The sequence below is a fragment of the Diabrotica virgifera genome, chromosome 4 (genome assembly GCF_917563875.1).
Source record: "Diabrotica virgifera virgifera chromosome 4, PGI_DIABVI_V3a".
In the NCBI taxonomy this organism is placed as follows: domain Eukaryota; kingdom Metazoa; phylum Arthropoda; class Insecta; order Coleoptera; family Chrysomelidae; genus Diabrotica; species Diabrotica virgifera.
The window spans coordinates 264949460-264963741 of record NC_065446.1 but is presented as its reverse complement, the minus strand read 5'-3'; the positions used below and the strand labels follow the sequence as shown (position 1 = coordinate 264963741).

Below are 14282 nucleotides of genomic sequence, written 5' to 3'. Positions count from 1 at the left end.
CCTATCTGAAAGACCATATTATTCAGTAGAAGATTTTCTTAATCAATAACTAAGAAATTACAGTACCCTTTGCACAAGTAGTATTTTTATTATCATTTTTTTTGTCTATATTTGGGTGTCATATGCAGCAGCTTAACTTTTAAACTTATTAATTACTAGGTAGACTATGCATTTGCAATTTACTTAAATTTTGCAATTGACTACTTCTGTTTAACTTCATTATTATTGTTATTATTGTAAATATATTGACGATTTATGTAATTTTAGTAAATTGAATTGTTATTGTTTTGTTGTCTTGACTTTTTATAAGCTTTGTCGATAAAATTGTACAATTTTTCATGACAATAAAGCATATTTCTATTCTATTCTATTCTATTCTAACGGGGGAGGAGTTATAGTGTAGGAACAGCAGTGTATGCACAAGGTTAGAGGACGTTGGCTAGAAAGCATATATTGTTTCAGCAATTTCAGCATTATTGTATTTCATAATTTGTTATCATGTTAGTTGTAATTGTTTCATTTTTAATTCAGTTTAGAATCTGCTCTCCGACATTAAAGACGTATTTTGTAGATAATTTGTAATAAATCTTTTTTAAAAACCTGTACACGGAGTGTTCTAAGTTAATTTAAATATGTCACATATTCAAATATTTTATTTCTGTTTATTATTAAATATACTATAGTTAATGTATACCCTATTCCACGAACATACGACTGTTGTGGATTATCTGGATAACGAATATTTTACTGTGCAAATTATGAAGAACGAAAGTAAATTGCAAAATACATTGTTGTTTATTGGAACAATTATTAGAGCCATTTACTTTCGCACTTCTTATGTTGCACACTAAAATATTCGTTGTCGCGATAATCCAAGACAGACGTATATTCGTGGAATAGCCCATATAGCATTAACTTTACGTAACAAAATTAAATTAAAAATAAATTTTTAAACAAAATGTACCCAGTGGAATAGTTGATTTTTGTAAAAATTCATAGGTGGTCATAATAATGTGGCCAGAGACTGTATATGCCAAAAAATCATAATTTAAAAATAATAATAAACCTGTTTACATAATTTTGCTCCATATAGATATAGGAAAAGTCAAACAATAAGGTATGCACGTAATTTTCCCCTTGTTGCCCTATTCTGAATTAAAAAAAAATATAGGGACTAATCAGATTTTTTGGCATGCCATTCCGATTACAGCGATCATTTCATTGGCTAGAATTAGTGACGAATTTATATGACGCCATTATTATATTTGATGTGATTGTAAATGGTAACTGATGTCTGTCATAATATTGGAGGTTACCTAAATATAATGTCAAATTATTGTTTTCAAATTATATTTTATTTATTTAGTTTATATTTTAACCAACTTCACTTTCCCTCCCTTATCCTTGATTGGTCGAATAGGTTTGTAATAGTCTTGTTTTGGGGTAAGTTTAGTTAAGCGTGAATTTTAAGAAATGGTGTTGACTAAATGGGCACAGCTCCCAAAGGTCATAAAAAAGAAGAAAAAAAAAATAAACAAACACAAATCTTACATAACTAGTGTGACCAACTAGCCCGAAAAATCCGGGACATGGCCCGAATTACGAAGTCGTGTCCCGGACAAGGCTTCCAGGCCATCCGAATTTTCAACGTTTTGGTAAAATTCTATTTTGAATACGTTATTCTTCTAAGAATTCACATCAAATTGAATTGGTGGGATGAAAAAAAGTCGACAATTTCTAGAGTTTAATTCTAATACCACATCTAAGTCCGGTGGACTTTTTTTCGTTTCTGTATTTTAATTATCGTCTTCAGAAAAGAAAAATAGCCCGATTTTAATTGAAAAGTCCCGGATTTCAGGTATTTTTTTCAGCCTTGTCCCGGATTCGACTGAATTGGAGTTGGTCACACTATACATAACCTTTTATAGGACAATATCAGTGTGACACTATAATTATCTTTGTTTCACACTCTTAAAGACAAAGAGAAACAATGTAGCCGGTAGCTGCTTTGAGATGTTTTTTATTTGGCAACAGCTCTTTCTCGTTAAACTTGACGGTAGCGAAAAAACTAATATATGTATGGGGAAAAATTTGTTAAATTTGTTTGCCGTCAAGTTTGCACCGGTGGATTATGAAGTCATTAAATCTATAATCTATGACGTGCATCTAATTGTTTGACTTTTAGTTTATACATGGTGTCCAGAAACTCTCCCGACAAACGAAGACCGGAGATTCCTCAGATAATTTTAAGACAATTTAACCCAATTCATCTAGTCTAAAAATGCTTGCTAAGGGAGCTAGAGCTCTTTAAATATGGCGTCTTGTAATTAGTTTTTTTGAACTCTTGTATTTATAAAAACGAAAACTGTTATGCCTATTTATCTTCCAGAGATAAATCGATTCCGTCAGTTGCGAATTTCCGGTACCGGTCATAGGTACCGTTTTGGGTTATTTTATTCCATAATTTTTTAGTATTTTTGACATCGGATTATTAAACTCTGAGGTATTCTAGTACTAAAAAGTACTCTTGCTTTAAATCGGTATGATTCACCGTTTTCTAGAAAAATCGATTAGAAAATTTTTCGTTTTTTGATTTTAAAAAAATTTAAAAAAAACACTATTTAGAAAAACGAAAACTGGTACATTTATTTGTCTTCTAGAGATGAATCGATTTTATCAATTGCGAATTTATAGTACTGGTCATATTCGTCCGTTTTTGGTAGGTCAATGGGTATTTTATCGCTTTATCGGTTTCGTTTTTAATTTTTAAGAATTTTTGACACCAGATTATTAGATTATGAGATATTCTAGTACTAAAAGTTACTCTTGCTTCAAGTCGATAAAATACACCGTTTCATTTTGAAAATTTTTTTCAAATCGATTTTTCTAGAAAACGGTGAATCATACCGACTTAAGGCCATCGGTTTTCTGTCTTTACACGTCAAATTACGTGTAGTAAAATTCACACTGGTATGGATATGTAAATATTACTAGAATGTCATTCTACTTGAAAATGTCATCATTAACTTAAAGAGATAGCTTTTGAATGTTCTTGGATAACTGTTATTTATATAATTGCAAATTATTAATTCAGTTAATAAATGTGATAATTTTTTCACTAACTATGTATTCAGTGATTGTAATAATTTATGTGTACAACAAAAATTAATACTCAATCGAGAAAAGAGAAGTGTTTTTTAATAATATATTGTTACTATGGAACGCTTACAATTTTGAACATCTTTAACAACAAAATACTTGGATCACAGAATATATTATCCTGATGTATTCTCTGTTTGGATCTTCCACAAATAGTATACAGTAAATAACTTTTTATTAAGTTCACGTCTTAAATCAATTATTTATCAAATTCACTATATATCAATATTATTTAATCAACAACTCCAAATATTCCCGATGCCATGTCAAATATTTAAAATTGTCACTGTCTGATTGACAATATGCTGACAATATTCTATTCGACTGAGTGCGTTGTAAGACAAAGATCTATCTATCTAATCAGCCCTAAACATCCATCCTTGGATATAGGCCTCCTCTTCCTTCTTCCATGCCTCTCTATTTTGGGCAATTTGCATCCATTTTGACCCAGTGTGCTTCTTCAGGTCATTTGACCATCGCATTTGTGGCCTTCCCCTTTTTCGTTTGTGGTTCCACGGTCTCCAATGTATAATCGTCTTAGTCCATCTTTCATCCTTCTGCCGTAGGGTGTCTCCGGCGAACTTCCATTTAAGCTTTGCTACTTGGGTTGAGACATCTTTCACTTTTGTTTTGTTACGGATCCATTCGTTTCTTTTCCTGTCTGATAGTTTAATGTTCAGCATTTGTCTTTCCATGGATCTTTCTGTCTTTGCTATTTTTTTCCATATTTTCTTTTGTAAACGTCCATGTCTGAGAGCCATATATTAGAACAGGGAGTATACATTGATTGAAGACTCTTGTTTTTAGATATTGCGGGTATTTTCTGTTCTTTAGAATATAAGACAGTTTTCCAAATGATGCCCAGGCCAATCTTATTCTTCTCTTTATTTCTTCGGTCTGATTTTCTTTATTTAATCTAGTGATTTGTCCTAGATATATATACTCTTTTACTTGTTCTATTCTTGTTTGTGCCACTGTAATTATTAGTTCTTCTTGTTGATTGGTCATGGTTTTTGTTTTACTGTAATTCATCTTCAGTCCTATCTTTGTCGATTCTCTATCTAGTTCTTCCATCATTCTTTGTAGTTCTTCACTTCTTTCTGTTATTAATACAATATCATCAGCAAATCGTCAGTGATTCAGATATTGCCCGTTTATGTTTATACCCAAGCCATCCCAGTGTAGTTGTTTGAACACATCTTCTAGCGCTTGGTTGAATAGCTTGGGCGAGATGGTATCTCCTAAGACAAAGACAAAGATAGATTTGGAAAATATTACCACGGACATTGTGTTCATTTTTTTCGAATCCTGAAAAAACCAATGAATATTTTTGAAAAATGTAAACGCAGAATGAAAAACTAAATTATTGCCGAGGGCCGAAAGTCCCTGAGAATAAATAAAAAGTTTATTTTGAATGACATATTTGAAATTAAAAATCACACTAAATTTTCTCTTAGTTTTTCACCCCTGTAACTTATTAAAATAAACATTATATAAGTTCTCAGGGGCTTTCGGCCCTCGCTAATAACGTAATCTTTCATTCTATGTTTAAATTTTTCAAAAACACTTATATGTTTTCTCAGGATTCGAAAAAAATGAATCCCCATTTGAATAGCATTGCAGTCGAAAATACGTACCCATCCTCTTAAAGCAACAATACCTCTTAGTACTAGAATACCTGAGTTTAATAATCCGGTGTCAAAACTGCTTAAAAGTTAAAGACAAAAATGGTTATGGAATAAAATAACCGTTGCCCTACCCAAAACGGACGCCTATGACGTCGATTTCACTCTGGAAGATAAATAGGCGAACCAGTTTTCGTTTTTCTAAATAGAAGCTTTCTGGAGCTATTTAAAAAAAAAACTACATAATTACAAGACGCCGTCTTCAAAGAGCTCTAGCTCTAGCTCCCTTAGGAAGCGATTTCGGATTAGACGAATTGGGTTGAAATTATCTGAGGAATCCCCGATCTTCTTTTGTCGGAAGAGTTTCTGGACACCCTGTATGTACTTAGATGAAGAGTTAGTGGACATAATATTATACCATTATTTTTAGGCTTACCGTTGGATAATTGATTCCAGAGATGAAGCAACAAATAAAAGATTGGATAAAATGAGGGATCCATTTTCAGCTTATCGTTGTCATACTATTATGAATTGTACTCGAACCTGTCCTAAGGTAAAACATCTAGAGTTGTTTAGAATTTTAGGCATTTATTGTAGTGATTACTTTAAAAAAAATTTATTGTACCCTGTATTTAACTTTAGCATACATAAATAGGTAACGTGATTTTCTTTTTCTTGTTAATTCCAAAATGTCTGGCACACCATATCACATACTATTAAGAGGCTATATCAGCGCGTCATCAAAACGGAAAACGCGTTCCAAGATTGCAGTTTTAATTTTTTGTTGGGATATTTGGCACACATATTCGTAATATAGTAAGGAATAGCGGTACAGAGCCCAATTTGGGAAATATATTTATATGTGGAAATTACTTTATAATTAAACAAAATATTATAAAAACTAGCCTGTACCGCCATTAAGAACAAAATAATACTATCTATCAATCGGTTTTAAAACGTCTTGCGACGTTGTCCGATGCCTAATTTCCATGACACTCTATCATCCCATTGGCCCTCTCTAAGATCTCTTGCGCTCATCGCCTTCGTTACTCCCTCTCTCCAAGATTTCTTGGGTCTTCCTCTCTTTCTGCGGTTTGGTGGTACCCATTGCATAATTATTTTAGGGAGTCTTGAGTTATCCATCCTCTGGACGTGTCCGTACCATATCAGCTGTTTTCTTTCTATGTCTGTTGTTAGAGAGCCGTCAACCCCCATTCGCTGTCTTATCTCATCATTACGTATTCTCTCTCTGCGTGACACTCCTACTGATCTTCTAAAAGCGTCCATTTCTACTGCCTCCAGTTTTCTTCTGTTGTTTTCGGTTATCCGCCAAGTTTCTGCTCCGTACAATAGACTGCTTTTAATAAGAGATTCGTAGATATTGTGTTTTCTTCTTTTTCCTATTTCATGATTCCACAGTACGCTGTTTAGACAACCTATTGTTTTTCTGGATTGTGTTATTCTTCTCTTTATTTCTTCATCATCTTTCCCCGTTGTGTCAAAAACGATTCCTAGATATGTGTAATGGTCGCAGGTCATGATGATTTCATTATTTTCTAATGTGATGTTCGATAGTTCGGTACCTATTGGCAGGTATTTTGTTTTTTCTGTATTAATTTCTAGTCCCCACTTTCTATATTCTTCTTGTAATTTCCTTGCCATGTACTCTAAATCATCTTTATCGTTTGCTATAACAACCTGGTCATCAGCAAACTGCAATGTATATAAGCAAATCTCTCCAAGGTCTACGCCCATGCCTCTGCATTTTCGTTTCCACTCTTTCAATGCTTTTGCAACATATATTTTAAATAAGGTCGGTGATACACAACACCCCTGACGTAGACCTTTATTAACCAGGAAGCTTTGCGATAATCTGTTTCCAGTTTTTATTTGTGATGTTGACCCTTCATACAAATTTCTTAAGGCTTTTATTAAGGTGACACTAATATTCGTCTGTCGTAACACGTTCCAGAGTTTGTTTACAGGAACTGTATCGTACGCCTTCTGCAAGTCAATAAACATGAGGTGGGCTTCTTGATTTGTGCTTAATTTTTTTTCTATTAGTTGTTTGAGGCAGAAGATATTATCAGTACAGCTTCTTCCTGTTCGAAAACCGGATTGTTCTTCTTCCTCTTGGTCTTTGTACTCCTTCTCAATGCGGTCTCTAATTATTCGTCCATACAAACGGCTGAATGTACTAGTCACTGATATCCCTCTACAAAATAATACACTTTCTTTAATTAAACTTTTTTATCCCATACCTAGATTTTATGTAACATTGGAGCTACTATAATTGATTATCTATATAACAAGAAATCGAAAATATTATAACTAATAACTGATTCGGCAACATAGACAAAATGGTCACTTTCATTTTGGCAAACTTCTATCGGTTCTCAAAATGTGATAGCACGATTCTCTTATCTGTTCTGTTATTTACATCGATATTTGTTCAGTGCAGTAGTGTATTATTTTCTAAGATATTGGAATTCGTTAGTGTTGATCCATAGGGAAGTAGTGTTTATGTATAAATAATTTATTATATTTTTGTGTAATAGAACTAAGTTGTCGGACTATTTGAAAAAATAGCTTATTATTAATTGTGAGTTTTATAGGTAGATATATTTTACGAAAAAATATTTCGAATTATAATGCGCGTATATAAAGTCTTAGGAGGATTTTTTATTCTAAAAATATCATCAATAGTTTAAAAGTTAAATTTAAATAAAAAAACCAAAATACACGATTTTAATATTATGTTTATTTTTATAAATATTTTTATTTACTTATAATAAATTGTTTTCTATTACTTCCATTTAGCGCGCCTAGGAGTATATTGTCACAATATTGAGCCTTGATCTTAGTTAGTGTCAAATAATGCCGACGCACTGTTAACAAAGTTTCGCAAAACTTTCGAAAAAGGGTGAGCTTCTTCCGAAGTAAAATTGATGACTCGCTGATGTGACCTCTTAACACGTTCAGCCCCGACATGACATTTTTTTTTATAAGATCCGCCGATCGAAAATTAATTTTACTTAAATTATCAAATATGAGCCTTTCAATAACCAACAATGTACTTTCCATTCAAATTTAGTCAATTGTATTTCATTTATATAGCAATGAAAATGAGAGACACGAGTCACGGATGGCTCACCCGGTCTGGAGTGCAGATGTTGTCGATGATTGTTGATGGCTTGTCGGTTCTTATTTGACTAAATCAAGGCATTGAGGGTTACTTGCGCAAATTGCATTACTTTACAAGTAATTGTTGAACTGTTGCATAATTTGAGAAGTGTTATAAATAGCGCAGTATGTCTTCTTTTGAAGCCGATTGAGCTCGGATAGAAAAACTGTACGATGAACGATGAAGAGAAGTAATGTCTGATGAAGATATTAGTAACCCGTTTGGGAACAGTGATTTATCATATGCAGATGATTTTACGACAATTATAAAACAATCCTAGGCTTTATTTTTGTTTAGAATAAATATTTGTACAAGTACCTATGGCTGTTTGTTATGATTCATAATTTGATATCAAATTGTATTCATAATTTGATATCAAATTATCCTATTTAGGGGAGTGCAATTAGAACGAAAACATGCATTGTTTCGGAATAATTCAAACAAGCTTATATTTTTCTAAAACTTTTTTTGTTAGTTTATATACATGTTAAAGTAAAAAGTTCTTCTCGCAGATTTGGCCCTAATTGTTTATTAATTGTTTAAACAATAACGATTGTTTTGTATAAATAATTTTAAAAATATCGTTAAATTCATCATTTTACTTTGATCAAATATGTTTCTATTTTTTTTTTTTTTGATATGCTGAATCCGAATATGACATTAGGTACAATTTGAAAATGATTATAGAGAAGCTTTTATACAGTATGTTTGCGTAGCTAGAAACCACATGGATAACTTTTTTATTATCAATTTTACGAAAAAAAGTTATTCTTCATAAAATGCTTTGGATAGTCAAAAATCTAAAACTCAACCATCAGTTATCAAATTTTATCAATTTTCTACGGGTTATGTCAAAAATATGAATTACGTTAGAGAGTAAAGTACCTTTATATTCCAGAATATCAAAAAATGCTGTTAGGAAAAGTTGTTTGAAATTAAAAACTGTGTTTTAATATACATCATTCTAATCGAAACAAATAAATTCAATTTTTTCTCAAATTACTCAAGTAGGTATGATAACTATTTTATTATAAATTTTCCGAAAAGAAGTTATCCTTCATAAAATGCTCTACCTGGTCTAAAATCTCAGATACAACCATCAGATATCAAACTCATTCAATTTTATACGAGGTATGTAAAAAAATATGAATTTTTCTTAAAGTACCTTTACTATTCACAATATTTTAATTAGAAGGATGTAATTGAACACTGAAACATATTTTTTAATTAGAAATAACTTTCCTTAAAAACAATTTTCGATATTGTGAAAAATGAAGGTACTTTACTCTTGGGTGAAATTCATATTTTTTGACATACCTCGTATAAAATCAATAAAATTTGATATTTGATGGTTGCATCTTAGATTATATACGTTGCAAAGTATTTTATAAAGAATAACTTTTTTCGTATTATATAAAATAAAAAAGTTATTAATAGGTTCCAAGCTACGCAGACATACTGTATAAGAGCTAAAAAATTTTTTTTGTTGAACATTTATTATTGTTGAAGCCTATTATTAAATGTATTTTAGGTAAACTTTACAGAAAAAAGTTTTGATCACTTTGTATAACCATTTTTTTAAACGGTCATTTTCGGTTTTTGTATTACATTTTTGTTATCTTTCTTAATTTTCTCAAAAAGAAATAGTTTATTTCATTTCTAAAGTAAAATAATTTAGTGGATTTTAAAGATTACATCCTAAGCTTTAAAAAAGCACCTATAAAATTGTAATAAATCTGTTCAAACTTGAGTAATACCGTCTTAAAGTGGTGTTAATTCTGCAAAACTACGAAGTTTTCAAAAATTACATTTTTTGAGACGTCATATCATTTGAATTAAATTTTTGAGATTTTTTTTGAATGAAACATCGTTTAGTAAGATGTTTGAAAGGTAAGTTGTGCAAAATTGAGAGTTTTATAAGAAACATTGTATTAGTTACAAAACTGTTTAAATCGTTTTTAAACAAAATTCATGTAAGTCTCACTTTCCGCCCACACCGTACTTATGCCCATATATTTTATTTCTTTTTATTATAACCATAAGATAGCTTAATTATTCTTCTTTCACGTCAAATTTGTAAAATTTCATTTGATCCGTTAGTTAAAGAATTACATTAAAATAACTCAACCGTGCACTTCTCCGAACGCTAGTATACAGTGCGCCAATGTTTGTGAGAAGGGTGACTTTAGCGTTATAAATAAAAAATTATAGAAGCTACAGATTTAATTTTAGAAAAATCTTTATACATATAAGATTTTTTTTGTAAAATTTTCTGAATTTTTCAATGGTCAAGTCAGTTTTTTTATAAAGTTTATATTTTCCAAGTTACTTAAAAAAACATCTAATTTCGCAGTTCATTTGTTTAATAAAAAATGAAGCACCTACTTCTCGAGTAGAACTTTTTGATACGTTGTTTATTAAACGTTTCTTAATGAAATTACAAAAAGTTCTATCTTGTTTGATTTTTTCCGAAGTGAAAATCTAAATGCACTCCCCTAATTTTGAAACAGCAAACACTGAAATGTTCCCCCTGGACCGGCGTTATTCAGTGGTGTAATAGAGATAAGATTGCACCGTGTCTCTTCATCTGCTCACGCGGTCTGATGTAAAATTGAGCTGTGAGAGACATCCGTAAGCTCACGCGGTCCGGCAAGATCGCAGCACCGTGAAACAGCATCTGTGTCACGCGGGGCTTAACGTGTTAACAATTGTGTACGTACTGCTTATGGTTCACACTGTATGATATATTTTTTTTTTGTTCCAGGGCTTAAATCCAGGTAGAGCTATTGCTGAAATCAAGAAGCTCTTGGGAGGTGTAGCTAAGAAGGATGCACCTCAATTAAATAGCGCGGCTTAACTATGCAGTGTCAACATTTGTACTGATAGAAGTCTTAATTAAATTTTCAAAATACCATATAGAAAAAGAACCCGAGAAACTTAATATTCACTAATCTAAGCCCCTAAATTAGTATTTCCTTATACAATAAGTTAAAAAATATTTATTTTCTTTTAGTTTAATTGTTTCGTCTGTAGCACTATAAGATTATTAAATAATTTGTGTTAATTACTACTTAAATTACAAAGTTTATTGTTACTCTAGACTCTAGACCTAACAAATTATATGTTATCTTAAAAAAATAGTGTGTTCACTGCATGATACTCCACAAATAAGAATAGTTCAGACAGTAACTTTCTTTTAACTATCGACACATAAGATAACATTTACTCCTTGGCAAGTTCATTGGTGCCCTAATCAATCACAATAGGGAACTTGCACTTTTTTGTTTTATTATATAATATTGTTTAGTTTCCTTTAAAAATAAGATTTCCAAAATTTCACGCCTCAAAATCTCATAATAACTTAGAAGTACAAATTTAAAATCTTCTATGTATTTAAATCATTTCAAACGATCTAAAAATCGCGCGAATTCTTGTGACGTCATATGATCATATTTTGTATGTCATTTCTAACGTCTCATTTAAATTACATACAATTTTGTTTACTTTGGAGTTCAAAAACACAGTTTTTGAAGAGATAGTAATGAATTGTGTGTATTTTTATTATGGAAAATAAAAGTAAATACTATGAAAGTGTTGTTTAATAACATTCTGTTAAATTAAAACCATTGAAACTCCCAATAAAATATTTATTAGATTACCAGCGGATAAGAAACGGAGATTAATAAAGTGGTTACAAAGGACATTAAAGACATGTTAGTTCATTCTCAAGGTCTTCATGGATGCGAAGCTAATGCTAATATAGGTGTCTGTTGTTTTAATGTAATATGTGTTGTCTGCTTAATAGTCTTTTTTTATAAATCAAGTATATATAGATGGAAAAGATAAAAATAATATATAATATCAATTGTGTGAAAAATTTTCTTCCTTTTGAAAATATGTGGCACCTGGACAACATAAATATATTTACAATGGGTAAAGTTATCAGACTGCCCTTTAGGAAAACCCTCTTCGGTCATTTTAAAAAATTGTCTTAACAAAAACACTCAAATATTATGAAATATATAGTTCACAGCAACTATCTAAAGATTTATAAACTGAAATAGACCATAAAATGATTACAATAATCATAAACAATATTAAACAAAAACTTAATGAATTAACGACGCTGAATTTAAACATTATAATAATACGACGTCGCGACCAATCAGGTCGCCTTTTGGGCTGGCCGCTATAATGTGAATTGTCTCTCGATATTAATCATCTTTAGGGGCCAAATGAAAGAAAAAAACAACTTTTTTCCTTTGGTATATATTTTAAATTATGGTCTGTTGGGATTTATAGCATTTTGTCGAATTTAAAATTCTATGTAAGTTCCCTATTCATTTAGGATTGATGAGAGATTGTAAAGATCAATTATGTCAACAAAGCTAAAATCATTGTGAAAAAGTGGTTATTTACATAGCTACATAAATAGCTTTTTCTTACATTTGTCAAAGAATAGAGTTGAAAGGGACACTACATAGTCTTAAAACTAATTATTTCAAGAAGTATTATTCATTGTCTTGAGTATTTCAAACTGAAACATCGTTTCAGGTTGTGATGAGTTTACTTAATATTAAAATTTACTTTTAAATTTAAATAATCTGCATAAGCTTGAACAGTATTTAGATTTCAAGCAAACATATTGTTTATTATCTTGCTTGATGTATTTTTTCCTGTGTTGAATGGTTTAAATAAATATTTTGTTACATACATACTTAGATTTATTCCAAATTCTCTACTACGAAGCACATATACCTGGATCCCGCATACCAAAAAAAATTTATTAATAGCAAGTTAAAAATTTGTTAATAGCTTAACGGTGTCTAGTCGGACAAACTTTGATGTATAGGAACACTAGAACAGGGGATTACTAACAGTAATTAGACCAGTGGTCACATATGGATGTGAAACGTGGATCCTCTTAACAACTGATGAAAATCAATTGAGAATATTTCGACGCAAAATACTAAGAAAGATATTTGGACCAACACATTGCAGCTACAGCAATGGTTCGTGGAGAATTAAAATGAACCACGAGCTGGATGAACTAATAAAAGACGGATAGACGACGTAACGGGAGATCTTAAAAACATAAATATCAGACAGTGGCGAAGGAAGTATCCGACAGGGCAGAATGGAAGAACATTGTCAAGCAGGCCAAGATTCACAAAGGGTTGATTGTAGCGCCATTAGAATAAGATCTGGGCATTAAGTAATAGTCATTTTCACTCGGACGAAGAAGTACAAAATGTCTAAAAGAATTCTTCAAGCAACAGCCACAATAACAACTCTTTAAGCAGATTATATTAGTGATGTAACGAATATTCGTATTCGCATATCCGCATTCGCGAAATTTTTGCGAATATGAATATCAGAAAAAAATAATTTAAAGATAATACATCAAAATAATCTAGGGGACACTCACATTAACAGCTTTTAAATCAGTGTTAGCTGCAAATACAAAAATAAATTTATGATTTTAATATTTTTTGTTGTTTTTTCGATTATTGTACCAACTTGGATGGTAATGCTGATAAGAATGGCTATAAAAAATAAAACAAAACTTCAGAATGCGTTTTTGCCTATAAGATACGAAGTAATATTTCTTTAAAAATAAAATAAACATTTTATTTTTATTTCAGTTGCAATTCGAAGGCAAAACAATCTGACTTTTCAATTATAATACGGAGCGCAGTCCAGTCCTCTGAATCGCGATTTTCGGCTCTTATTAGAGCCTCATCGGAGAGAACGTAGGCTTGTTCTCCATATGGAGAACGTGTATATTGGTCTTTACTCCTCCGATTAACTAGGTCCATTTTCTGTTGGAATTTACCAGCTGAACAGACGGGGTCGTGAATTGTAAGTTTTTTTGAATTCCCTCTTGTCTTCTTCGCTTCAGCATCCATTTGGCTTGCAAATTTTAGAAGCCTTGGAGGTGTTACCAAGGAAATGGACCAATAAGTTTTCAATTTAAAAATCTTTTAGTAATATTTTAATATTTTCTAAATATTATTAATAATGCTATTAGGATCGAAAACTTCATCTTTTAATATTTCTTTATTTGTACTTGATTTTCGATGTCTATTTGGATTTTGATTTAGTCTTGCAATTGCCAATAATGGAGAGACATCATTTAAATAGCGAAATCCAGTGGCGTGCTATCGGGATGCTTAGACCTGGGAGAAGTCAAAGAGACGTTGCTGAGGCTCTCTACAAGAACAGTAATGTCTTTAATTGTTTGTGGTTAAGGTTTCATGAAACTGGTGACGTTGCTGAACGTCATACAGGCCATACAAGGATAACCAACCAGA

At 31.3% G+C, this 14282-nt stretch overlaps 1 protein-coding gene across 1 annotated transcript in view; it reads left to right on the top strand.

Moving 5' to 3' along the window:
• The window catches only part of LOC114325135 (succinate dehydrogenase [ubiquinone] iron-sulfur subunit, mitochondrial), a 55503-nt gene extending 42822 nt beyond the window's left edge, over nt 1-12681 (top strand). The window contains exons 5-6 of the mRNA XM_050650027.1: nt 5215-5337; nt 10733-12681. Of these exons, the coding sequence (XP_050505984.1) occupies nt 5215-5337; nt 10733-10825 (216 nt within the window). The 3' untranslated portion in view covers nt 10826-12681. The remainder of the gene's footprint in view (nt 1-5214; nt 5338-10732) is intronic.
• Nucleotides 12682-14282: the final 1601 nt, after the last annotated feature.